We start from the raw sequence: 26,114 nt of genomic DNA on the forward strand, positions 1-26,114 counted from the left end.
GGAATAGAGCATTAAAACCCTCGCCCTGGTACGAGCTCTGCATTAAGCACCTTCTCCCTCTGTATAATATAATCCATTGCAGCGGAACTGCGGTTCTGTGGTTTTCATAAATGTTAATGCTTAACCTCATTTTCCACATACCATACAACACATTCAAAACAGTGTGTGGATGTGAAACCCCGGAGGTTTCTGTGTTTGCTCAGTCGGACATTGATTATCTTCATAACTACAAGCTGTTCATTTCCAGAGGTCTGGCAGTCCCACAGCTGATGAGGGCAGTTCATGGAAAGGTAACCACCACAGATCAGAGCAAATGCAGGTATGTTATACAACCGGTGTGTTTACAGTAAATATTCTCTTACTACATGTATGTAAAAACAACCTCCGTCCTGCCATGGGGGTTGAAGTGACTGTTGATTTTCCTGTGACAAATATTTGAAGTGAAGATAATAAACCTGTAGAACACATGGTTCAATCAAGTTTATTGCCCTATTTCACTATACGCTATCTGTCTGTTACATATTTACTAGACATGCTGGCAGCTTGTCCAGTATTCACACAGATCCTGTCGACAACTGTAAAGATTTTATGCACTTGGCACCCGAACCTGCTGCCATATCTACACTTTAAATCCTGACGGCTGGTTGCTGTGCGTGTCTATAGACTTCACCTACACCCTACAGGCATTTCATAAGACTGACTGAGCTTTGTCAATTGTGGTCTGCTGGGGCATGTGTTGAAATTCCTGAACTGAAACCAATAGCTACCAAGAGAGGATTTTGGAGGGGGGAGTGCCAGTATGTTTGCAAGCCCAAAAGATTTTCACTCAGAAAAATATAGCAAGTTAAATGAGTTTGGAAAGTTCTGGCTGATCAAATCCATGTCCATGAACCCAAAGATTTTAGACAGTTTGATGCTGGAAGCAAAAAGACAATTACAAAATGCTGGCTCCAAAGGAACCCTCCCACCATCTCCCTTTTTATCAACATAATCAACTCAATACGTGTCATGGAGAAAATGGCTTTAACTATTCGTTTGCAAAAAGAGAGGGGAGATATTTATTGGAACAAATGGGACTGTTATAACCATGTAGATCCGCAACATATGTGTATACATATTTCTTATTTTTCTAACTGGACCCCAGGGGGTCAAAGCCCTGTAGGCTACCTGTCGTTTTCCTTATGGCTCATCCTTATTTTATATGTGCAAATACACCAGACCTCACCCTTTATATGCTTGCACCGAAGAAAAAAAAAAGTTAAAAAAAAAAAAAAGAAGAAAGTTTGGTGCCAAGGAGAGGGAGGGAGTGACACATCATGTTAACAGTCGTTGTTATGTCGTTTCTCTTTATGATATCCTGTCGCGTTATAGCTATATAATCCCTCATGTGAGTGGGGACCCCACGGATCCCCCTCAGCCCCCGGAGGTCCCCGGACACCGGCTCTTCCACAGCCGATCACCGACAGTTAGGTCGGCTGCTTGTTTTCTCAAACGATCTCGGCGGATCCGCCCAGGAAGTGGAGACAGAGAGAGAGAGAGAGAGAGAGAGAGAGAGAGAGAGAGAGAGAGAGAGAGAGAGAGAGAGAGAAAGAGAGAGAGACAGAGAGAGAGAGAGAGACTCCACCGAGATACAAGAGTAACGTTATGATCGGCTGGTCGGAAAAGTTGTGAAATTATAAGTTTTAAACAGCGGGAGTTTATCCGTGTTTAGGTCCTGTACTTTCCCCTTCAGACTGGAGAGACAATCCGCTGTGGACGGTGGCGGCTCGCTGGATTAAGTTAACATGGGGATGAATGGCGGGGTTTTATCTCATGTCGCCTAACGTCCTGCGGGAGAGTTAAGGTTTTTACCCGAGAGGGTGAGCTACCCCGAGTCGCTGAAAGGGCTTTTATCGGCGTGTAGTAACAATACTTTTCTTTTGTCTTTATTTGACCTCTCTGGATCCTGTTATCATGACGGTAAGTTGCACCTTGAAAGCTGTTTTGTTTTTCCTGTCTGTCACTCCTTCCTGAATGTATACAGTTGTGCTCATAAGTTTACAAACCCTGGCAGAATTTATGGTTTCTTGGCCTTTTTCAGAGAATATGAATGATGACACAAAACACTTTTCTTTCACTCATGGTTAGTGGTTGGGTGAAGCCATTTATAATCAAACAACTGTTTACTCTTTTTAAATCATAATGACAACAGAAACTACCCAAGTTACCCTGATCAAAAGTTTACATACCCCAGTTCTTAGTACCGTGTATTGTCCCCTTTAACATCAATGACAGCTTCAAGTCTTTTGTGCTAGTTGTGGATGAGGCTCTTTATTTTCTCAGATGGTAAAGCTGCCCATTCTTCTGGTAAAAAGTCTCCAGTTCCTGTAAATTCTTGGGTTGTCTTGCATGAACTGCACGTTTGAGATTTCCCCAGAGTTGCTCCATGATATTGAGGTCAGGAGACTGAGATGGTCCTCCACAACCTTCACTTTATTCTGCTGCTGCCAGTGACAGGTGGACTTGGCCTTGTCATGTTGGACGTCCAAGTACGTCCTGCCATCAATTTGAATAAAGTTTCCTGTACCTTTGGAGCTCACACATCCCCAAAACATCAGTGATCCACCTCCATGTTTCACAGTAGGAATGGTGTACCTTTCACCATAGACTCCTCTACAAATGTCACGTTTATGGTTGTGGCCAAAAAGTTCCATTTTGGTCTCAACAATCCAAATGACTTATAGTTTTGAGGCTCGTCTCTGTACTGTTTGGCCTGTTGTAGGCAGGATGCTTTGTGGCATTTGCATAGTAAAAACCACTTTAAAAAACAGAAGTGGAATAGTAACCATAAATTCTGCCAGGGTATATAAACTTATGAGCACAACTGTATTAACCTACACATATAGATACTGTATATATGTTGTATTATTTTCTAAAAAAAAAAAAAAAGACCCCAAGCCCAGGAGCTTGCCATTCCTCTTTCTTACTTTGGTTTATATGTTTCATTTTTAAGAATAAAACAGTTTTAATGGACTTTTCTAGTTCGTTTGTTTGGCTCGAGGGGTGTGCCCGTTAAAGCTAACATGCCTCAAACTTACCACTAGCTTCAAAATAAAATAATTTATTATGTTGTCGGTATGTAAGTTAGCTATATATTTAGATGAATAATTGCACATTCATGCTTAAGTCTAAAAAAAGTATTGCGGTTTTTTCCACATGTGGGTTTCATCTGTTTACTCTGTGTTGTTTACAGTAGCAGGAAGTGTCATTAGCCAGTAGCTTGTACAGTGTGTGACAGTTTTTACAGCACAGTGTGACACATGTACCCTGTGAAAACTGTTTTTATAAAGCACAAGTATTGTTTTTTTAAAACCAGTCAAAACATTGAGTGTGGGCATGTATCATGAGGCTCCACACCTCTTGTATTATATTCAGAGAGGTAATCTATTTAACCCTCTGGGCTCTATGATAGTACCATCCTGATCAGATCACGTGATGTTTAACAAAAAAAACATTCTACATTGACATTCCTAGGTCATGTAAAACCAAAGATATGATAGTTTTATTTCGTTAGTACAGAAATATTTGAGTGTCTGTGTAGCTCTCTGTGTAATTTCACACATAGTTGTTTTGAAGAGTTGCAGCTAACAAGGGTAAAAAAAACGCCTATAAATATAAATGGTTTTATTGGACTTTTTTATATATAGTTTTATTATATTTAAAATGTACCTTTTTTTATATGTTCATATTTGTATTCTATGTTTAGATTTTCAAATTCCAACACAGTTCATTGAGCCTATTTGTGGTTTTTATTGTAGTAAATAGTATAATTTTTCAACTCAATTTTTCATGATTTTTGTGTATTTTTGGGCTCAATATATTGATAAAGTAGGTTAAAGTGAAATAATAATTGTCAGAGTATATAGGTGAAGAAAAAATGGATAGCAAATATGGGTATAGTAAACATTTTATATGGTACATGAAGGGCAAAATCAAAAGTACTCAAAGATGGCCAAAATAGGCTCAGAGCCCAGAGGGTTAACTGATCAGAAAGAAACAAGGAGAAGAAGAAAACATGCAGTAATGGGGTTAAAGGACAAGCTCAGCCAGACAATACTCTTCTATATGATGGGAGACAGGAGTCAGGAAGAATGGACGTCGTCTCATACTGTCACCACTGTTTGACCCTCTTCTCTCTGCTGCTGACATTTGAAGCAAAGCTCATTGATCTGACAGCACATGACAGTGAGAGGCGCTGTGGCATTCTGCTTTACAGATGCTGCCTTTTTTTGATTGTGGGTCCTCCTGGGCATGTATTGACTAGATAACATGAATTTATGATGAAGTCTGACACATCATAGCTTGCTCCAGTTTTATGGTTAATAATGAGATCATTATTTAGCACGATTACTCACTGACTAGAAAGACCATGCATTTATTTAACTTCAAAAAAGTTTTCTAGAACTTTAAATATAATTCAACTAAAAAAAGAAAGAATAATAAAAAAATAATGTATACATTTAAATGAATAATATACAATAATAAAAAATAGATCAAAATAAACAAGACTTACTGAAGGCCACTAAACATATATTTAATATGTTAAAATAATGCATAAAAATAAATTAAATTATGGAATATACAGTCATGGAAAAAATATTAGCCCATTGTTTTCTTTAATTTTTTAATGGTTGGTAAAACTAAAGTTAAATTTGTTTGGACAAATATAATGATAAGAAAAAAATAGTTCATTAGAGTTTAATTTAAGTGCTGATATCTAGCCATTTTCCATAGTTTTCTTGATAATAACCAAAATCATAATCAAGAAAGCGACTTTGAGTACCTTTTAAAAGCGCTTTAAAAATAGAATGTATTATTATTATTATTATTATTATTATTATTATTATTAATAAGAAAACCACATTAAATGAACAATATATTGAAGAAAACAAGGGTGATCTAATCATTTTTCCATGACTGTATCAAAATTAGTAATACACCGATATCTTCTTACTCGGCTTATTGGAAGTCACCAGGCCTTAAAATGTGTTAGATTAAAAATGATCAGTAGCATAGATAAACTGGTTTATACAGGGAAAAACTGGATGATACTGTGGCTCATAAGAACACAATTGAAGCCAGGAAGGGAGCATAAATACAGTAGAGAGGTGGTTAGAGATGACAGAACAGGCAGAGAAATTATCAGGGAGCAAATGGAGAAGGAGAAAAAAATCATGTAGCAAGGGAGTAAAATGAATAAGAAGTAGCTGCAGTAGAGAGAGAAAATTGATGGGAATGAGATGCCAGAAGGAGATGAGATGACGAATGCAGAAAAAGATTTAAAAGTGAGGAATGTACATGATGCTAGTGAGAGAGAGATAAGCAAAGTGAGGAATGTACAGTGGAAAACGTTGCCTAATCTTAATCTGGGATCACCACATTTTCAGTTACCTAGTAGCACGTTTTCCTCTTCCTGTCATCGTGTCAGAAGCAAAAAGTTGTTGCTCTTCCTGGAAATATTGTAGAGCAGCTAAAGCACATTTAATGCATCTTCTGTTACCACACAGCTAGAGGAAGAGACGTGTACAAATTTTCATTTTGTGCAACAGAAAAGTCCCTGTCCACACTGACATTTCAGATCTTTTCTCCCATCACTAATGCTGTGCTGCTCCAGTTCCTAATCTCTCTGTCTGTCTGTTGTCTTCAGATATTTACGTGCTCGTTCTTTACAGACTGGCTTGTTGCTTCCTGTCATGTTCACTCCCCATATGTGTCTTTCTGTGTAACCACTGTTGCCCTTTTTTCATGTGTCTAGTATGCTGCAGTGCAACAGAGCAGCACCCTGTGACGTAAACATTATGTGGTTGAGATAGGAGATTAACAATATAGGGCTTTGTTGAACGGTTGAAGTACACACAGTATTGACATCATGTGAAATATCCAGCGTTCTTACTGGTGCTGGTCCTTCAAAATGATTTCATCTTAATTTGGCCTCTTTTCAATGTCTGAAAAGTGCTTTGTGAAGTATTTAAAACGGCTTGAAATGTAAGTTACAGATAACACATTTTGCACTGAAACATAAAACTAACATCTGTTTAATGTGATGAAGGAGTGAAATATTTAGCATTTTGTATATACAGTATATACTGTGTATAAATATGTAATTTACAGCAGCAGTAAGTGCTGGAAAAGATTGAAAATGCTTGAAGAGTGCTTGAACTTGTCTTCGTCATGTGCCAAAGCAGAAGATCTTTAAGTATTCTCATTCATCTCTTCTAAAAATAGAGTTAAAACTTATATACGTTAAGCTATAAAATAAGCTTTTATTGGAGGTACCAGTACTAGTTCCACATGCTTTTTAAGAAAAGCCAGTTTCTCCACATTAGAAACTGGTTTCTGCTCTTTGTGGCAAAATAGGTCGGCATCATTGTGTCGTTTGTCCTCATGTACAATGATAGAACAAACTCATGGTGGTGTGGTAGCTGCTAATTGCTTGTATAGAGATATAATTATATGCCCCACCCTTTGATATAACTTCAAATGTTCTTTGTCCGGTTTTTCTACTTTTTTTCTCTTCCCTTTCACTTTCTCTGGTTCTTTTTTTCTCTGTCAATCCCTTTGAGACTTGCTTGTAATTATACAAAAAATGACCTTGACTTACACAGACAGGCAGGGTTCCTTTCTTTCTTTTTTTTGTAACAAACATTCAGATAAAAGTATGTAAATGTGACGTGTGCCGTGTGCTCTCTGCCTCACAGCCTGACCTGCTGAACTTCAAAAAGGGATGGATGTCTAAACTGGACGAGAGTGGAGAGGTAAGGTACAGAGCCGTGCTGCGTTCAGGAGTCTCCTCTCCCTCCAGCTTCACTTCTCTCCCTCATTCCCGTTCCTAATTAGAGAGGTTGTGCGAAAGGCGATAGCGGCTGATTATCCCCGTTATCGCAGTAATAGCTTGGTGGCTGGAGGCACAGCAGGTGTCTCCTCTCTCTGAATGATATGCTTGAGTGAATGAGCTTCGTTCTTCACTCGTCACGTGCTGTTTAATGTGTGTTCTCATTACTTATTCACACCACACTTTATCTAAAGGTCCTTAAAGGGGCTACTTGAATTAGATTTTCAGAATGTAAGAAATATTGCCCCGAGGATTCACATATTTACATATGATTTGGTCTGTTGGTAGCGAATCATTCAGCTCTTTCTTTTTTGTGTGATGGTTCGATTGATTCTCCACAGGCCACCTGCTCCCATGACCGTAACAGGATTAAAGAAATACAAAAAACAGTACAGAAGCCAAGCTAAAGAGAGAAATAACAGAGAGCAGTGTGTCTTCTCTGAACCTTCCTGGTCAACTGAGAGTTGCTAGAATTTGGGTGATAATGTTTTCTATGCAGAGCTGGCAAAGGAGAGTCATGAAGGCGAGGAGCGGACTTTTAATTTGGTGATAAGCTGGAGTTCAAAGATTTTATGGAATGTTAAAGTAGATTAAATGTACATATATTTAAATGAGTGTGTGTGCTAATATGTGTATATAACTTAGGGATGGCCGATATATCGATATAAAAAATATATCTATATATTTTTAAATGTGATATGGAATTAGACCATATATCGTATATCGATACAGTTCAGTTGTTTTCTTTCTTTATATATAAATGCCATAAATGCTTACCCATTTTATTTAAATGTGCACTTTATGGAGCTTTGATTTTTTTAAAAGGTACTCCTGTTATACATTATTTATGTTCACGGTTTTTCACTTTTCATATGTCATATTTGGCTTCGACTTTGACTGAACATTTGCTCTCACTTTGTGATAAAAATATCGGGATATATATCGTATATCGATATTCAGCCTAAATATATCAGGATATGACTTTTGGTCCATATCGCCCAGCCCTATTATAACTATAGCCTACTCTGTGAGAACAACCAGAACAGCCTTATTGTTTTACACTATGTTGTTAAAATTAACAATTCCAAACAAATTCTAATTAAAAGTTCAATTTCATATGTTTGAAAAAATGTTTTATTTGTAACAGTGCTCACAGACACAATTATTTTTTTTATCCTTTTTGTGAGATTATATATATAATTCTTATATGAAAATACAAAAAAGTATCCTCATTAACATTGTTAGGTTGATTTCAAACATAAAGTTCAGCCTTGATGCATTTGTTTTACTCTGGAAAGAGCTTTAAAAATTCTCTTTTCGCTTTATTCTGGTGTTACCCTGTCAGATATTGTCATTGTTTTGTTTTATGGTTGTCATATTTGGACCTTCTGATCTCAGTTCACTGCTAATTACTATCTGCTTTGTTTGTTTAGTGGAAGAAGCACTGGTTTGTTTTGACTGATGCTGGACTCAAGTACTACAGAGACTCCAGTGCAGAGGAGGTATAATTGTTTAATCACGCCTGTTTGTTGTGTTAATGAACATTTCTGACAATCCTAATCATGGTTTTCATTAAAACTTGGAAAAGTACTTCAATAATAAACAAACACAATGTATGAATTATGACAACAACAAAATGTTTCTGTGTTTTCTGTGTAGAAAGATGACTTGGATGGGGAGATTGACCTAAAATCCTGTGTGAAGGTGTGTGAGTTTGATGTGGAGAAGAACTATGGGTTTCAGGTACAGGTGAGTGTCTCAGTTACAGGTCTCTCTCTCTTATAGAATAGTCTAATGACTGATTTTCATCTTTATATTCATCCCTTCTTGTCCTCCTGATAGCATTAACCACACCCTCCTTCAATTTCTGCTGCTTTTTCTTGTTCTTCTATTATCATGACTTACATTTCTGCCAGCATCTCCTCCACCTTTCTGCCTCTATCTTCCTCTTTCACATTTCCTTTATCACTTACATCTCATCCCAGTTCTGTCACATCTCTGTGTCTCCTTAACCTGTTTCCTCTTTTGTTCTCAGACGCGGGAGGCAGCGTACACATTGTCTGCCATGACTGCGGGGATCAGGCGGAATTGGATCGAGGTTTTAAGGAAGTGTATCCGGCCCAGCAGCTCTCCAGACCTCACACAGTAAGTGTGATATGTTATAAGTACATTTTTGAGTGTCAATAATTGTATTTTATTTTATCATCATTGGGTTGGGTTTTTCTGTTGAGCTGAGTAGGCGGGGCAAAATTTGAATGTGTTTAGAAACCGTAAGCGAGAATTCCTGCACAGTTAACCTTTAACTTACAAGACAGTTGGGACTCATGCTTTGACAGTTAACCTAAGCTGGAGTATTTTTATTATGTGTTTTTATTATTTTTATGGACAGATAATAACCTAACCACTAGAGATGTGGATCAGCAGAGGCCCCATGATATGATTTTATTCCGATACTTGAGTCTTGATACGATATTATTGCGATTTTAAGCATTTTGCGATATGGTGAGTATTGTGATGCAATATATTGCGATTTATGTATTGCGATAAAACTGTATTTTGTGTTGACAAAATTAAATTAGCATAAATAGAGAAACTTCCCAACACGATATCCTGACGTGTTGCTTATGATATCCTTAGATCTTTTCATATGATACCAGTATCTCCAGTGAGCCTGCTATTACCTCTGAAAACCCCCCCAAAAAACAGCAGAAATACGGGCCGTCTGAATGCTAAATTTCGATACTTGGCAGCGAAGAATTGATATAATATCGGCAAACAAAATATTGCGATACTATGCTGTATCAATTTTTTTCCCCCACCTCTACTAATTACATTATCATTTCCTCGTACCAACATAATTAACTCAAGGAGTTATTTGGTTTTCTTGGTTTCAAATTATTGCCAAGCCATTGTTTTTGGCTGTGGATCAGGCTGAGGGAGCAATTGTGTCACTCCTGCAATACTTTCAATTTTTTTACTATTGAGTATACTCCGATAACGAGTTTAATCTTGATATTATTGGCAAATTATTTTTCTTCATAATATATTAATCACATATGATCTTGGACAGTACATGACACCATAGCTCATCCAACACTTTCCATTAAGTTCTTAAGAGGGAAACAATATGATAGAAGTAGTAGAGGTGGGGGAAAATCGATACAGCATAGTATTGCGATATATTTTGCGTGGCAATATTATATCTATTCATGGCCACCAAGTATTGATATTTAGCGTCAGACTATGCTGGAGATACTAAGGAATCTATAGGCACCATGTGCGTCAGGATATCGTGTCAGGAAGTTGTCAAAATAACATTAAAGTTCTTTTTTTATGTTTTATAAAAAAAAAAATCAGAGCAGTGAAGCTTAAAGTGCAGCAACAACTGCAGCATTTTATCAAACTTTCCTCAAAGTTTGATAAAATGCTGCAGTTGTTGTCGTCCATACATGTTTGATATCAGTTGAGTTCAGTTTGACTGAATACTTTGTTGGTCAGTCTGTGGCTTTGACTCTCATTGTGGAGAAATAAAAAGACTGAAGTGAGATGAATACACTGAGAATTTTCTCTTATTTGACAAAACAATTCTTGAGTGAATTTTATTTTGTGGACACAAAATGCAGTTAAACAGTTAAATCACACTGTATTGTATCGCATTACTCACCATATCACAAAATGCTTAAAATCGCAGTAATATCATATTGTTACTCAAGTATCTGGATAAAATCGTATCGTGGGGCCTCTGCTGATTCACACCTCTAAAAAGTAGGCAAAATTAAATGTAGTAAAGTATCTCTGCATCACATCTTACCTTTAAGCGTTTTTTTTTATAGTGTAGCACAATTTTTTATATTATAGAAAGACGAGTGTGAGAAAATGTTAATCTATTGTAGAAAGAAGGTTTTAATATCTCCAGCATGAACAGAATACTTAATGTAGCAATTTAAAGGTTGTGTCTTGCAGCATCTCAGGAGGTTTTATGCTTCATTCTGCAAGTAGTTTCTAAAGTACTTCTTTACACTCGTATTGTTTTAAGATTGGCTGTGTCAGCATTCTTGTATTGCTCATGCAGGTTTTGTTGCAGCTCAGCCTTAATACATTCAGATAAGAGGCTCTGTTATTCACATAAACCAGCAACTTTGCCCCCGAAGAGTTTTAGTCACTGTATACTTTGGCTGTTGAGGATGAATCAAAGTTTCATTAGTTACTTGAAGCACCGGTGTATGTTCTGTTTTCATAATGACTCACTGCCAGCTGTGCCTTGAGTGTTCATGTCGAGGCTTTGTATGCTGTCGATTACCTTCACCAAGGAGGTCAGGTTTTTCGGTTCGCCTTGTTTGTCACTAGGATTATGGAAAAAACTTCTGGCCCTTATTTTTTTATGAAATCTGGTAGAAGGGTGTAGTGTTGGCAGAGAGATTTTGGAACAGATCCGTATCACGGGGTGGATACACAAATTAATTTTCAATTTTGTTAAGGATTTCGTGCAGGATAGGGGATTTCGCGGTGCATTCAAGTTGCTGCAGAATAATTGGAAAAATGACCACATCTCACATATCAATAAAGCACATTGATATCACGTTATGACTTAAAGCTCATGAATGCACCAAAGTCAGACGAAGGACTTGGACGGTCTGAGGATCATGTGAACGCACCATTGGCTTTAGCAGAGGTCTGCACTCTTTGAGTGCCATTCACTTCAACTCTGATTGAAATAGCATTTATGAGACACGAGAAGAAGAAATAACACTTTGATAGACATTATTTATTTTGAAATCCTTCATTTATAATTGCTGTATTTGTCTCTATCTTCTCTAGATTACCTGACGGCGGCAGTGACAAGGAAAACTCCCATTCTCGCTTTCTACATTCTTCCCGACGGCCATCATCGCGCCACGCCGACGTTCAGTCAGACGTTTTGACCTCCGCTACCACCCATCGGAGGTTTGACTATGTGGAGCTGTCCCCTGTTCCCGCCTCGTCCAGCCCTCTCCCAGCCCACCAGAGAGAAGCAGCGGAGGGGCAGGGCAGGGAGCACAGCCAGTGGCAGGAGGAGAGGAACACCAGCAGCCAGTGGGAGGCTGTGCTGTCCAGAAAGGGCACCGGCGGGGGCTCCAACCAAAGGCTACGCACGGAGGACGAAATAGAGAAGAAGTGGGCTGAGTTTGAACGCATGCCGTTGAAGGAGATGAGCTCCTTACCTGCAATGGGAACACGGCCTTCCAGCCAGTCAGCCAATGAGGCGCTGCAGAGGGAGGTAGTGCGTGGAGATGATTTTCCAATTTGCAAATTAAATAAAATGCAAATGAACTCATCTGTCAAGATGAAGTAAACATTTCCTATTTCTGCCTTTTAACACTTGAGTCACTATTTTTCCAACCTGCTCTTCAGCAGTGTTTTCATCTAAAATATGTGGTGGAAAAATAAAAAATACAAATTGATGATAAAGATAGAAGATTAGACATAATCTTATAGGAAACACTGCTGAAACTCCTCTCTGCTCTGTCTCTGTGTGTTGTGATGTGCATCTTTGTTTTGAATCTGTTTGGAGTCTCTACACATGATACGCAGACCACTGCACCATCGCACTGTTTATTTCATCGTAAACAAGCTGCTAAATCAGCATTTATTCTTTAAGTAAACCATTTCGATATAATGAAATGTAAGCTTCTGTAGCTTGAATCTCATTGTGCTTTGAAAGGTCACCAGTGATTGGGGTCAAAGTTTAAATAATTTGAACTTTGAGCATCAACAACTATAAAATCCAAGACATGCACAATGCCCAAGGCAGCAGTCAAGCGATTGTTGGCAACATTAGTCTGTTTGTGGAATAAACTCAAGCTGGTGCACAGTGGTTCTGCCAGTGATGATGTGTAGTTAGACTATGTGTTGGCAGTGGGAGCCTGCAGCAGAATCTCTATATCTGGACAAAATCTTCATTTACTTTATACAGTCTACAAGTCAGTAAGTATGGATTATTGTTGACACAGCTGTACCTCACATTTGGCCATCCAAAGGCCTCCCTTTCCTTTATATCCTTATTGCTGCTCATGTATTCCACTGCCAACACCAGCACGTCTCATATAAATATGCTAACATATTAAATTGGTAGACTTCTGTCGCTCAGTGGGCTTTACCTCCGTCTCTGTCTTCTTCTCAGGTGGCGTCACTGAGGCAGCAGCTGGAGCAACTACAAGGAGGAGGAGGAGGAGGAGGAGGAGGAGGAGGAGGGGGCAGTGGGAGACGGGGAGGTGGTGTGATGGGTGGCTGTGGCCCTGAGGCCCCCTGCGGCCGCAGCCTGGTGGCCATGGAAAGTGCTCATCGACATGCGCTGGAGGAGCTGCAGAGGCAGCACGACCGCCAGATCAAGGAGCTAGAGGGGGAGAAGGACAGGCTGCTGCTGGAGGAGACCCAGGACACGGCACGAGGTAAGCACACCTGATGGGTAGAAAAAAACATCAAGACCAAGATGACCCATTGTCAAGGCAGCTTCAGTTTTATTTCAGGGTGTTCGCAGGGTTTTAATCCATTTAGGCCTAAAACGCCTGGAAAAAATTCCTGGAATGCCTGGGTGATTTTGAAAGAACCCCCTAAAACCTTTTCTGGAAATTCAACAGAAGATTTTTCAGCCTCTGTCACAGATAAAATTGAAATTCAAAAAGTATTTGAGAGCTTATACCCGTGGCTTTCATGAGAAGTTGAGCTTATTTGTCCAAACCTTCAATAAAGTTTTTTTAAAAATCAACAAACTTGGCAAATGTTACATGTGACTGAATAAAAATCCTTTGCATAATACTAATACATGCCCATTAGCAAGATGCAAACATGATATGAACATTGGAAGAAATAGACATAGTTCTCATTAGCCTACTGTAATAAATAATAATAATCTTATTCAAAATAATAGTAATACATTTTATCTATATTGCACTTTTCAGGGTACTCAACGACGCATAAAGTAGACATAAACAGTCATGATTTCTTATATCATCATCACAATCAATTGGTATTATTATTGTTATTATCTCCGGGTGGCTACAAATCTGTCTGTTCTTCGGTGAGAATATGTCGTCTAAAAACATATTTGTCATCCATAAATCCCAGTCGATTGGTTCCGAGGGTTCAAAGTCCGGATCAGCAAGAAAAAAAATCGCCGGTGCTGTTTTCATCAAGATTGCTTCCGTCACTTACTTCTGAGCTATAGTCGTCTTCCGCCATGATTTCAAAGTTCTGGAAAAGTCCAATGTTGCACTGCGACACTCCCCCATGTATTCTGATGCATTTCACTGGCCAAGAGACCGAAATAGGTGGAAAAAACTGCAAATACTACAAAACGACATATCCGCTTTCCCGGCCTTAATGGTAGAGTAACGCAACAGCGCTCCCGGTTAGTAATGCTTTCCCGGCTTAAATGGGTTAAAATGTATTAAAAGGTAGTAAATGAAATTAGCCAAAAATAAAGCCATAAAAATGTAATAAACGTTATCTGATGGGGTATTAGAAATGTTTTTTAAACTAGCCATACACCACCGCAAACTTCTAGCTCCACAGCTCGGCCACTAAATGCCAGCAGCAGCATCGTCCTAAAGGCCACAATGGGAGCCACAGGCAGCAAACGCTGTGCACAGCATTAACAGTGCGAGCTGAGGTTCTGTGGTTAAAGTTGTAATTAGTTGCAAGTTACCTCTTTAAATAATCATAAAATATGTTACTCTTTTACTCGTCACTTTACTTTTGACTATTTCTACAAGTCCTTTCATTAAATCTTTTTGTTTTTAACTTTTTTAAACCTTTGTCATTTTGTGCCCCTTCATTGAGAAAGAATGATAGAGTTTAGTGGTGGAGAAGCGGTGTGTGCTCTCCAAACAAATGAAACAATGAAATAACATTTGTCTTGGGTTAGGGTTGAATAGCAAATAATTGTGTATAGGTCAGTGCTGCTATTGAAGCAAAAAAGTATCCAGTAACTGTGATATAGTTACTTGATTTGAATTGTAAGCATTACTACTCTCACTTACACTGAAAAGTAACAGAATGACAATAATCAGTTACTTTATAATTTGTTTCCCCCAACACTGCCACCACAGTTGCAGATCAATGTCGTGTTGGTATCAAAAAATATTGTGAAGGTATTAAAATGTATTAAATTCAACTTAAAAATGTCTGTATATTTTGGGTTGTACAAGGTACATAATCAGTGTGTTACCTACAGTAGATAGTGGTCGGTAGCTAAATGTATTTGAGTCACCCAAAAACGACAATATCAGTTTCAGTGTAGGCCATATTTACAGTATTTTTTTACAGATTTACCTTCCCATCAAACAGCCTTTTCAAACTTAAGCAATTAAGCCATTATATCCATTTATGCTCTCTTCAAAGCCACCAGACTCCATTGGAAAAAACATTTTATCTCACATAAAACAGGACTTAGTGGTCTTAGGCTTCCCTAAGTTGGTTAGTTTGCATTACTGTGTGACTTTGGTGAACTAACCCTTTAAAACAACAAGTCACAAAATTACACAAACAAACTAACTAACTAACTGGGGCAGCGGTAGACCAGCAAGCCCTGTGTTCTGCCAGATAAAATTACAGTTTTTGTTAAAAGAGTCAGGTGTCTTTGAACAGAGCATAGATAACAGCTTCACTTCCCCCTTAAACAGAGCTGTCTGAGGTAAAGTGGTGAGAATACTCTTAGACTCAAATTAATTTTTTTCTGTGGACATGCCTACTGACTGACTATGGATAAATACCTCATACAAGCCAAAAGCAAAAATCCAAACTATCCCTTTAAGCAGGAAGGAATGGGTTGTTATTGTGGCCTTGGGTTGTTTTTCTTGTCAAACTATGACAAATTTGCAATAAATATCCAGCAGTGGGTTTATTTTCTTCTGAAGTAGCATCATTTCACATTCATGGTGGATTATATACTTTTGGTTTAACCTTACTTAGATAGCATTATTTGAACTGTTTTTCCATTACATTTTCTAAATTGTCCTTGACTTCTTTAACCCCTGAGGGTTTCTGAGCTTTCACAATCAAAAAAAACACCTATAAACGTGTGTGTTTTTGTTTCAGTAATGGAGGCTTTGAAGAAGAAACACAAAGACGAGCTGGAGAGAGAGGTGGAGAGAGTCAAAAGGCTAAGCAGTGGGGTGTTAGATTCACACACTTTGCGAGCCCAACAACAGTAAGTAGCTCCAAATCAGCTCCAGCGTGTTGAGATGTACACCAAGACACTTGAAACCAAAGGAAACTGGCGAGAAAAACAGTCAACTAACCTTACTGTTACATGTTTACTGTAAACATGTTTACAGTAAACATGTTAGATGCATGAAAAAATACAAGTTTGCAAACAGCTTTGTACAAGCACCCCTGTCTTGCGTAAGCTTTGACTTCACATTGCCTTGAAAATAAATTCTTGGCTGAAGCCTGAGTCCCAGTCAGTGCAGGCCAACATTGGTAATTTATGTGAATAGCTCTCTTGTGCTTTTAAGTGGGAGTTAGCTTGCCACAAAGGGGTTTTCTGTCACATAAAAGGTAGAATTTGCAGACTCCACAACAATCCAGGGTTCCTTGTCTAAGCGAGGCCATTACCGCAGTGGACACTGGGTCCTGTTAGGCACTTAAGGAATGTAGAAGAATTTAGTCCTGGATTAGTTTTCTTTTGTAAGCTCCACAAGGCCTTTGACACAACGCTGTCTCAGTGGCTGCTACTGGAACCTGCATTTTAGGGCTTATTGGTGCTGCCTACTCTGCATTTTTCGCTCTCTGCAGCCTCTTCCTTATTTTTGTGGTTATTGGTCAAGAGCAGTGAAGACGCTTTAAAACCACAGTAGGAAATACTTGCCTCATGAAAATGGAACAAAACTCCCTCATGCTTTTTCACAGCATGTTGCTATTATTAAATGTAATCAATACTATATAATAATACATGCTTTACTTTGGAGATATTTAGTAAGAGCAGAGCAGAATAAAGGAGCTGCCACTTTATAGAAAGAATCCTAACAAGATTAGCTTTGGTTTTCTATGCATGATGTATAATAACAGAAGCTGTGCTGTTACTGGATGTGTTTGTGTGTGAAATACTAATTTCTATAATTGTTTGTTGTTTCTTTGTAATTTTTGCTGCTGTTATAGTTAAACGAAAGCAGGTAATGCAACATATATTCTGCCATAATCTGAACCTGCAGCATTGCAATTGCATAGATGCATAAACTGTATAAAAGAAGTGCACATAGCCACCATGGCATCACTTTAAAAAAATGTAAATATATTATATTATCAAGTTTGGCATTTTGGCCATAACCATCTTGTTTTTTTTTTTTGGAGCGAAAAGTGATCATATTTGTTCATAGCTTGCCAGTTTGCTTGGCAAGATGCTAACATAGTTCTTTAACTGTGATATTAATTTGGATGCTAATTTTGGCTATTGTAAAACAGACTTACAACAAAATGTACTTGCCAGAAAAAGTTAACAGCCGACTCCAGAGAATTGTCTTTGTTTGGCAACCAAATGTTAACTTTGATGAACTGAATACACACTGTGAAAGGGTCAATGCTCTAAGAGGAGACCATAGAAAACACCTCAAAAAAAGTTCACATTATTTAAATGTACACAGTGCTATAGTATGCTTTGTTACAAGGCAGCCACACCCTAAAGCATACCCTGCTCTCTATTTTACTCTAAATTAGACCAAATTTACAGAAACATCATGCTGTTTTGAAGAAGTCTTGAAACTAGAGATTGAGACCACGAGGTCATCAGGAAAAGGTTTAAGGAGGTAATAAAGGAAATGAGATGTAGAGTTATTTTCTCATATACGTCAATGCATGGGACTTCTTTTTACAACCAGTGGAGCCGCCCCCTACTGGCCATTAAAATAATGCAGGTTTAAGGCACTCCTACATTCATTTTTCAGACCTGGAGGCTATGTTGACCTCTTTTAAACAGTCTATAATGGGAAGTTGTTATTTTTTATTTAGTTCACTAACCATCTATCCATCTCTGCAGGGTAGAAACACAGTCCTTGCAGCGAGAGCTGGCCGGACTGTCTGAGCGCTACTCTCAGAAGTGTCTGCAGTTAAACCGAGCCGAGCAGAACAACGCTGAGAGAGAGAGGGAGATCAGCCGCAAGGAGAGAGACATGGAGCAGCTGCGGAAAGAGAACCAGGTGAGTTATAAGCAGTAATGGAGCCATACGTTCATGTTTTAGTCAGAACTTTTGCAAAATGAAAGATATTCTCCTGAATGTTTTACTGGCTGGTGTAGTTCTGAAATATAGCACATTTTTTATGGCCTGTGGGATTATAAATGTTTCACTTGAGTGTGAAACATCACTCTCACCCTCACAGGAGCGATTTATACAATAAGGGACAGGGGAGTGGTCGCATGCTGTATCTGAGGCTGTAACTGTGAACTATCCAGGCTCAGAAAAGATAAAGGTTGCAGACGTGCTGCAGTTCTATTTTGGTACAGTAGATAATGAAGTGTGGATTCTGCAGTCTGGCTGTATCAGACTGTTGATCCACTGTGTGCAACTGACTGCCAACCAACTGGCATCATAAAAAGAGAAAGTATTTTTTTTCTGCAGGACTTAAAGGCCCGTTTGACGGAGGAGATCAGCCGCACACGATCTACCATCTCATCTCACAGCTCAGAGGACAACAAAGACAGGGCGCCCTGTGAACTGGAGGTAACGGCTCGTACACTTTGTCCGTGAAACTGAAAGTAGGTGAAAGAGATCTGTGTCAGTCTGCTAGTTTGTTTTGTAACTTCCTGAACTGATAGCAAGGCGCAGCAGATGTACAGTGCGAAAATAAGTGTGAAAACATCACCTGCCGCATCTAAAGTCTTGCTGAGATGTTTTTTGTGTGCAAAAGTTAACACTCACAATGACTGTGACACTGGAGCAGTTCCCTTAAAAATATGCCTCTGTATCAAATTAATGTAAGGATAATTAGTAACCTAAATTCTAAGTTAAGTGTAGATTAAAGAAAATGTAAGTGTGTTTACATGACTTAGTGTTTGCAAAGAGGTACCTGTGTGTAGCTGCACGCATTTAAAACTTTACAGATGTATTTATATGTTGGTATTTTTAGTTATAAAAAACACATTTTCCTCTACAAGTGCATATTAATCTGAATATTCCACCAATGGTTGAATAAAATGAATCCAGTGTAACAGACAAGTTTGAAAGCACAGTTTTCAAATGTAATTTTCTAATTATTTCAGTGTTTTCATTACTAAAACATCATTTCATTTGACTTCATTGTGCTTGGGTATGAGCAAAAGTTTTAGTCCTGCAAAACCTGTACAAAAATAAACCAGAAGAGCAGAGAAGTTAAAAAAACTCTCCAACCAATCAGTTTTAATAAGCTAAAAGTCACAGAACGAGGTAGCTATATGAATACATGAAGAGCACCACTTGCATTGTTTCTGTCACAGCAAGTATGCACACAGATGTTCAGGAAAAGGCTTAAAGTACTGCTCTATTCAAGTAAGTTTTCATTTTTGCTTAAGGACACTTAATTAGAGATACACTTGTGACTTCTAGAGGGTAATCAGTGTCAGAACTAGGCCACCCTGCTTTCATAACAAATAATGTCATGACGTGTCATCCAGCTCTCAGTGTCATTATGAAGCTAAACTTAAAGTAGAAAAAATGTAGCACTTCATTTCTGGTTACCAAACTAGTGTTTCAGTTTTGAGAACACAAAGGGAACGTCAAGATAAACAGTAATTGGCCAAAAGCCCAAGTTATGTACTCTATGAATTACAGAGGGCGCCCACAGTGTTTACCATAAATCAGCCAGAACACAATTGCTTTTTTGGTGGACTCAAGTGATAATTATAAGGATTTAGGGTAATAAAATATGTTTTGTGTGTGTTTTTCTTTTCTTTTTTAAAACAAATTGCAACCACGCTGTTGTTTTGTTGTTTTTCTGCCAGGTTCTTCTCAGGGTGAAAGAAAACGAGATAGAGTACTTACACAAGGAGATCAGCTGCCTCAGGAACGAGCTGCAGTTTCTTAACACGGTAATGTGTGTGTGTGTGTGTCTGTGTCTGTGTCTGTGTGTGTCTGTTTGTAGTATTTTCTTCTCTAAATCCTACACTATTAGATGAATAACACGTTAATCCTCACAATCCTTTAACAAGGTGATTAAGTGTCGTGCAGCCTGGGAGCTCTCAGAAAATGCAGTGCAATAAATTATCCAGATTTTATTTTGGCTTAGGTAGACAGCAGTAAAATAATGAACACAACGTTAATTAAAGAACACACTGGAGAAATTGGCTTAGCTGGTCCTTATATTTATAAAGGCTGGAAAAACCCTGCACCTCCGTGCTCTGGGAATCCTCATCCTGTTGTTTTTATTCAGTAGATGGATTAGTCAAAGTCCAGCACTTTAAGGGTGCTCTGTGTGTATGATACTTCAGCTCCCCTGCCTCTCTTATTTGCTGCTGTTTCTATAATTCTTTGAAAAAAAGTTAACATAAGCTTCCAGTCTGTAAAGTAAAGCCAGTGCCAAAGTTTTAAACCTGCATTATTTCTAATGACCAGCAGGGGGCGACTACACTTGTTACAAAAAGAAGCCAGACTGTATAGAAGTCTATGAGAAAATGAGCATACTTCTCACCTGATTTATTACCTCAGTAAACATTCTCATAATGATTTCTGGTCTTAATCGCTAATTTCAAGTCTTCTTCAATACACATTGAAGTTGAGTTTGTAAATTATCGTTCCATTTAGCGTTAAAATACACAAAAGTATGCTTAAGGGCTTCGGTTATTAGCTTTTTGTGTTGATCCCTACTTGCTAGTATAGGTGGACGTGCATAGTTCCTAGTTAGAACGTCCAAATATGATCACTTCTGGTTCCTAAAAACCGAGGCTTCAAAAGTATAGTCCTCACACCAATAGGTGATGTGGCTAAAATAGGCATGCAATATGATATTTTTGAGGCCGATGCTGATACTTATTTTAGAGGAGGAAATTAATTGATAGCCAATATAGTAATTTCTTTAACTGGAATGAAAATCAATTTTTCTTATGTGGATTGTGTACCACATTTTTCATTCCTCTGCAAATGTACCCAGAGAGCTACTTTCTCAAACATAAAACTTTAATAAATAATATTTAACATGGTTATACATTAAACAAACATTGTATTACATTGTCTGCCAATTCTATAAATGAACACTGAGAAAGTAAAGAATAAATAGGAATAAAATAAAAAGCTAAATACTGTTCAGTGTCAGTCAATTGCCGATTATTATATATTGTGTAAAAAGGTTTTCATGAAGGCACATATCAGATAACATAGTCACCGATACCGATAAGCCAATATCGGCCGATAATATCTGTCATCTGATATATCTGTCGGGCTCCAGCTTATACAGAAAGTATACTATAGTGCAGGGATGGGCAACTTAAATGCTGGAGGGGGCCACAATTTTTCATCGACACTACCACAGGGCCACATATAGGACCGTGCACTTAACCAGATATGATGAAACTGCTATTTTAAATATGTTTACAGTGCAGTAACTTAACATATTTCATGCTCAAATGCATGTATAACAGTATAAATAGGAATACAAAAGGTTTGAAGCAACAAAAAAAACCCTTACTGTGATATATATTTTTTCAGTGCAAGAACAGCAGACCAACATTAATTGCAAGTAATTTTGTGCATTTTTTACAATTTCGCTTTTGACATTTCATGCTCAAATGCATGTAGTTGTACTGAGGTCCACTTCAAGTGAGGGTGCGGGCCGTATGTGGCCCCCAGGCCTCCGGTTGCCCATCCCTGCTATAGTGGATGCTGTGATGTCACACTAAGGTGGTCCGAGAGCAGGCTGAAGAAGTCGTAGGTGTTGACACATCATTGTGAGTTATACTTTTGGCTGGGATGGCCTGCTCTGGCCACCCGAAGGGACAGTCACTGGTATATTTTTATATATAAGGCAATGCTGAAACACTGGCTACCTACATTTGTACCCTTATTGCTCAGAGAAGAGCTCGTCCTTATTCTTTCCATTCTCATGATCTTTTGTTGCCTTCTGTTCCATGTGCCCCTGCTGAATTGGGTAAAAGTACTTTTGTCCACTCTGCACCTTTTGTATGGAATAAATTACAAAGTGACTGGAAACTAACAGAGTTAATATTATTGAACGCTTTTAAATCTAAACTGAGAGTATCTTTTTGTTAATGTAATCATTTTTGTTTTTTTGTTTTTCCTTGGTTTGTGTTTTAACTGTAATTTTGTAACTGGTTTGTATTTTCTGCTGCCTCTCTTGGCCAGGTCTCCCTTGAAAAATAGGTTTCTAATCTCAATGGGATTTTCCTGGTTAGATAAAGGTTCTAATAATGATGTTACAGATTGATGAACTGTACACTCCTCTCTGCCCCGCAGGAGAAGCGGCTGGCCTGTGAACGATACACAGAGGTGCATGACGAGCTGAGTGGGATAAAGGGCCGGAGCGAGCGAGAGATCCAGAGTCTAAAGGAGCACTTGAGGTTGGCCATGGCTGCTCTGCAGGAGGGCCAAAAACTGGGTAACAGCCTGGACCACTGAGTGTCTGCTGCTGGTACTGATGCTCTGGCAGACAACGTGACAGGTATGGACTCATGTTGAGATTTTGACAGGCACATATCTGTTCAAATTAGAGATGGGAATAATTAATCAATGATCGAATAATGGTTGTTAAGAATTTGCTCCATCACATGGATTTTTTTTCACCTGTGTATTTTTTAATTGTATCTCTGACTGTGTATCAGTATCACTGAACTGAAACATGGCCGATCGTTCAGTTCTGTGGCCGTACATCAATGATCCAATGAGCTGAGAATTAAGTTGGATAAAGCTACAGTTTGCAAACTGAAAGTTGCAATAACAATTATAAAACACACAGAAATACAAGAGTATTAATTTGAGCAAAACTAGCTTACTGTATCAAACCTTAGTAGCATGAATGACTGAGTTTAATTTGATCCAAAACTTATTTAAAATCAAAACACACTTAAATATGCAGGATTACTGTGAAAACTAACCTCATGCCTCTTTAGGGGCTAAAACATAAAACGTTATCTTTACTGTATCACCTCACTTAAGTTAGTTTTATGATTGACAGGAAGTCTCTTTTCGTCCTTTCAAAATAAATGCTTCCACTATCAAAATAGGCTTTTGCAAAGTACTGTATATATATATATATATCTTTCATTTTGCCCATGTATGCATGTTTTTATACAAACTGGAGTATGTAGAAAAACATAGAGATTAATCGATTAATCGTTAATGTTATAGATGCTGAGTTGGCAGGTTTCTTACAAACGCCCATCCCTAGTTGAAATTTCTATTGTTATAGTTGTTGTTTTTTTACACTGTTTTTATTGAGAGTTTTCTTATATACACCACCATTGCAATTCAGCACAATTTCATAAATACAAAAAGATTACAACAGTGCAACAGTCCAGTCTATTGTTATAGTTTATTGTAATTTGACCTGGTGTTTATTGTCTTGCAGGTGTGTCTGCCCCATGGTGACTGAATCAGACAGCGAAGCAGAGTAGAAGACTGTTGGACTTGTACAGTTCCGGCTCTGTGGGACCATGATAGTGCCTTAGTTTTCAATCATTCTGCCAATGAGCAGCATAGAATAGCTATTAGCCGGTTTTATTACACTGGGCCACACATTATATATAAAACTGCACTTTTTATTTTTTATTTTAGCCTTTGCTTGCGTTCGGTGCGAGCATGTGTGAGAGCGCATTCGGTCTGAAAACTGGAATATTTGTTGAGTGACACGGTTGTTTTTTAAATTTTTATCAGGTGTTGTAGATAATGTATCATCTTATTTTGTAGAAAAAACTTGTCATTGCCTGTGTCTTCTGCCTGAGACAGCAGGGGTCCACACAGTTACATAAGAGCTACTGTCATCTCAGTTTTCTACATTGTACAGCTTCTGAGTCATGTTTACTCTGTGAAAATGGCACGCGTTTCTTTAGAAATGGGAGCTTATCATTTGCTGTAATTATTTTTTTTTACCTGGAAAGAAGTGCGCTTGTGTAGTATTGTTTGTGAATATAAAATTCTGAGAAAATTATATTGGGATTATTACAGGACAAAACAGCAAAAGTTTCTATTTCCTGGCAGGCTGAATTGGAAGTTGATCTATGATTGTATCATGGAAGCAAATTCAGGCTCAACTTTCTTTGGGGATGCTTGAAAAAGCTGTTGGATGAATGTTGTCCCACATCACAGATGTCTTTATTTCTAAACCCTGGCTGAGAAGCTTCCAGTCTCCCCTGATCATTGTCGGCATTCATGTGCCTCCACATAACAAATGACAGGTGTTGCATCGATGAGCCAATTTTTTTTATTGACAGTATGAATTGTGATAAAAGTGACTTATCTACCTGCCTTTTAAAAAATATTTTCATATTTAAAGTACTGTAGATCCCATATCATCTTTGTAAATTATATACAATTTTTGCAATCAATAAAATAAGTTCAACAGACACACTGTATATGTATTATTAGAATGATTAATCTGCAGACCAAATACACACACACACACGCTTATTTCTGTTTTTTATCAGTAATTTATTGCCACACATAGTGACAAACTGCACAGCATGCTATAATGTGATGCAATAGTCCTGCAATAAATAAATACAGTAATGGAAAAAAAATATTAGACCATTGTTTTCTTCAATTTCTTGTTCATTTTAATACCTGGTACAACTAATGGTACATTTGTTTGGACAAATATAATGTAGACATTTTCCATGGCTTTCTTGCAAATAACCAAAATCATCATAAAGAATACCATGGAAAATGGCTAGATATCAGCTCTTAAATTAAACTCTTATGAGCTATTTATGTTTTTTATCATTATATTTGTCCAAACAAATGTACTTTTAGTTGTACCAGGCATTAAAATGAACAAGAAATTGAAGAAAACAAGGGTCAACTAATACTTTTTTCCATGCCTGTACATACATAGTGTTTTTCTTCGCAGCCAAGTAATTTGTATGCAGGCATAGTCGGGTACATTGTGGTGCTGTATTTTAAAAACGGCTACATTGAAATATATTTTTAGTAATTAGTCTAGCTCATTTACATTTAACGAACAAAAATATTAGAAACACTTTAAGGTATAATGCAGTTCAGTACAACAACACTAATTACTTTGGAGTATAAAGTCTACAACATTGTCAACAGCAATAAAATGTGATTAATTGGTGTGAATGCTGGAGGCAATGCTGGGCAGCGTTCCAAGGATCATGTAGTCCAAGTGTTCATTAATAAAGGTGATTAAATCAGAGTAGTGGTGTTTACAGACGCTGTTCATTGCTTCAGTTCCGGCTTCCATGGGCCCAGTGGTGGTATGTAAATAAGTACATTTACTCAAGTACTGTACTTTTTACCTCTACTTCACTACATTTAAGGGCAAATATTGTACATTTAGAATATATATCTGAGTGAAGATATTGAAGTACTTTTATTTATTTTTTTTACTTAAAGTACATTTTGATGCTGATACTTTTGTACTTTTACTTCAGTAAGTTTTGAATGCAGGACTTTTACTTGTAGTGGAGTCATTTCACAGTGTGGTATTAGTAGTACTAGTCTAATCTAGTCTAGTCTATTAGTAGTACTTTACTGAAGTAAGGGATCTGAATACATCTTTCACCACTGCCTGTGCCTGAGTTTATTTATGCAGGTGAAATGTAAAGAAATAAAGTTGGATTAAATAAAGGTAATTCATTTTTGAGAAAAGTTCAGATAAACTGAAAATATTAAATATACAATTGTACAATGTAATTTAACAGGACACTTTTAAAGGGACGTGCATTTGAGAGTTCATACAACACAAGCAAAGAGCAAGTCAGAGGACAACACATGAGTAAGTACCATTGGTGAGGTTTGAGTCCAATAGGACATATGTACTATCAGGCAGTGCATAATGACAGGGCTTTTTTTTCTTCTCCATATCATATCTTTAAGGTTAAAAGAGTAGACAGATTTTGAAGGCAGTATGCACAGGTGTCAGTACAGCAATAGGTCAGCAGGTGTCAGTTGACCCACTTCTCTGTCTGCTCGGGAAGGTCCCTGTTTCTCATTAAAACAATGAAGATGTGATTCAGTCTCTCTTAATGCTAGCTATGAAAGCCATAATGGTGAAGTGGGTCAGTGATGACGCTCCTTCTGTTTCCTTGTGGAAATATCTGATCTCAGAG

At 37.9% G+C, this 26,114-nt stretch overlaps 1 protein-coding gene across 1 annotated transcript; it reads left to right on the forward strand.

The window, feature by feature from the left end:
• Positions 1-24,389, forward strand: triobpb (TRIO and F-actin binding protein b). Its single transcript, XM_059348423.1, has 13 exons — positions 1-1,959; positions 6,738-6,794; positions 8,305-8,373; positions 8,531-8,620; positions 8,907-9,016; positions 11,690-12,128; positions 13,032-13,299; positions 15,947-16,058; positions 17,883-18,042; positions 18,463-18,564; positions 19,821-19,907; positions 22,285-22,489; positions 23,396-24,389. Exons 1-12 carry the CDS (start codon positions 1,954-1,956, stop codon positions 22,444-22,446), a joined length of 1,662 nt encoding a protein of 553 aa, XP_059204406.1. The 5' UTR covers positions 1-1,953; the 3' UTR covers positions 22,447-22,489; positions 23,396-24,389.
• Positions 24,390-26,114: the final 1,725 nt, after the last annotated feature.

This window comes from Centropristis striata, chromosome 13 (genome assembly GCF_030273125.1).
Source record: "Centropristis striata isolate RG_2023a ecotype Rhode Island chromosome 13, C.striata_1.0, whole genome shotgun sequence".
Taxonomy (NCBI): domain Eukaryota; kingdom Metazoa; phylum Chordata; class Actinopteri; order Perciformes; family Serranidae; genus Centropristis; species Centropristis striata.

Coding starts and splice junctions, on each gene's coding strand:
- triobpb (XM_059348423.1), top strand. Junction 12,129..13,031: donor ATGAGGCGCTGCAGAGGGAG/GTAGTGCGTGGA, acceptor TCTTCTTCTCAG/GTGGCGTCACTGAGGCAGCA. Junction 18,043..18,462: donor AGCTGCGGAAAGAGAACCAG/GTGAGTTATAAG, acceptor TTTTTTCTGCAG/GACTTAAAGGCCCGTTTGAC.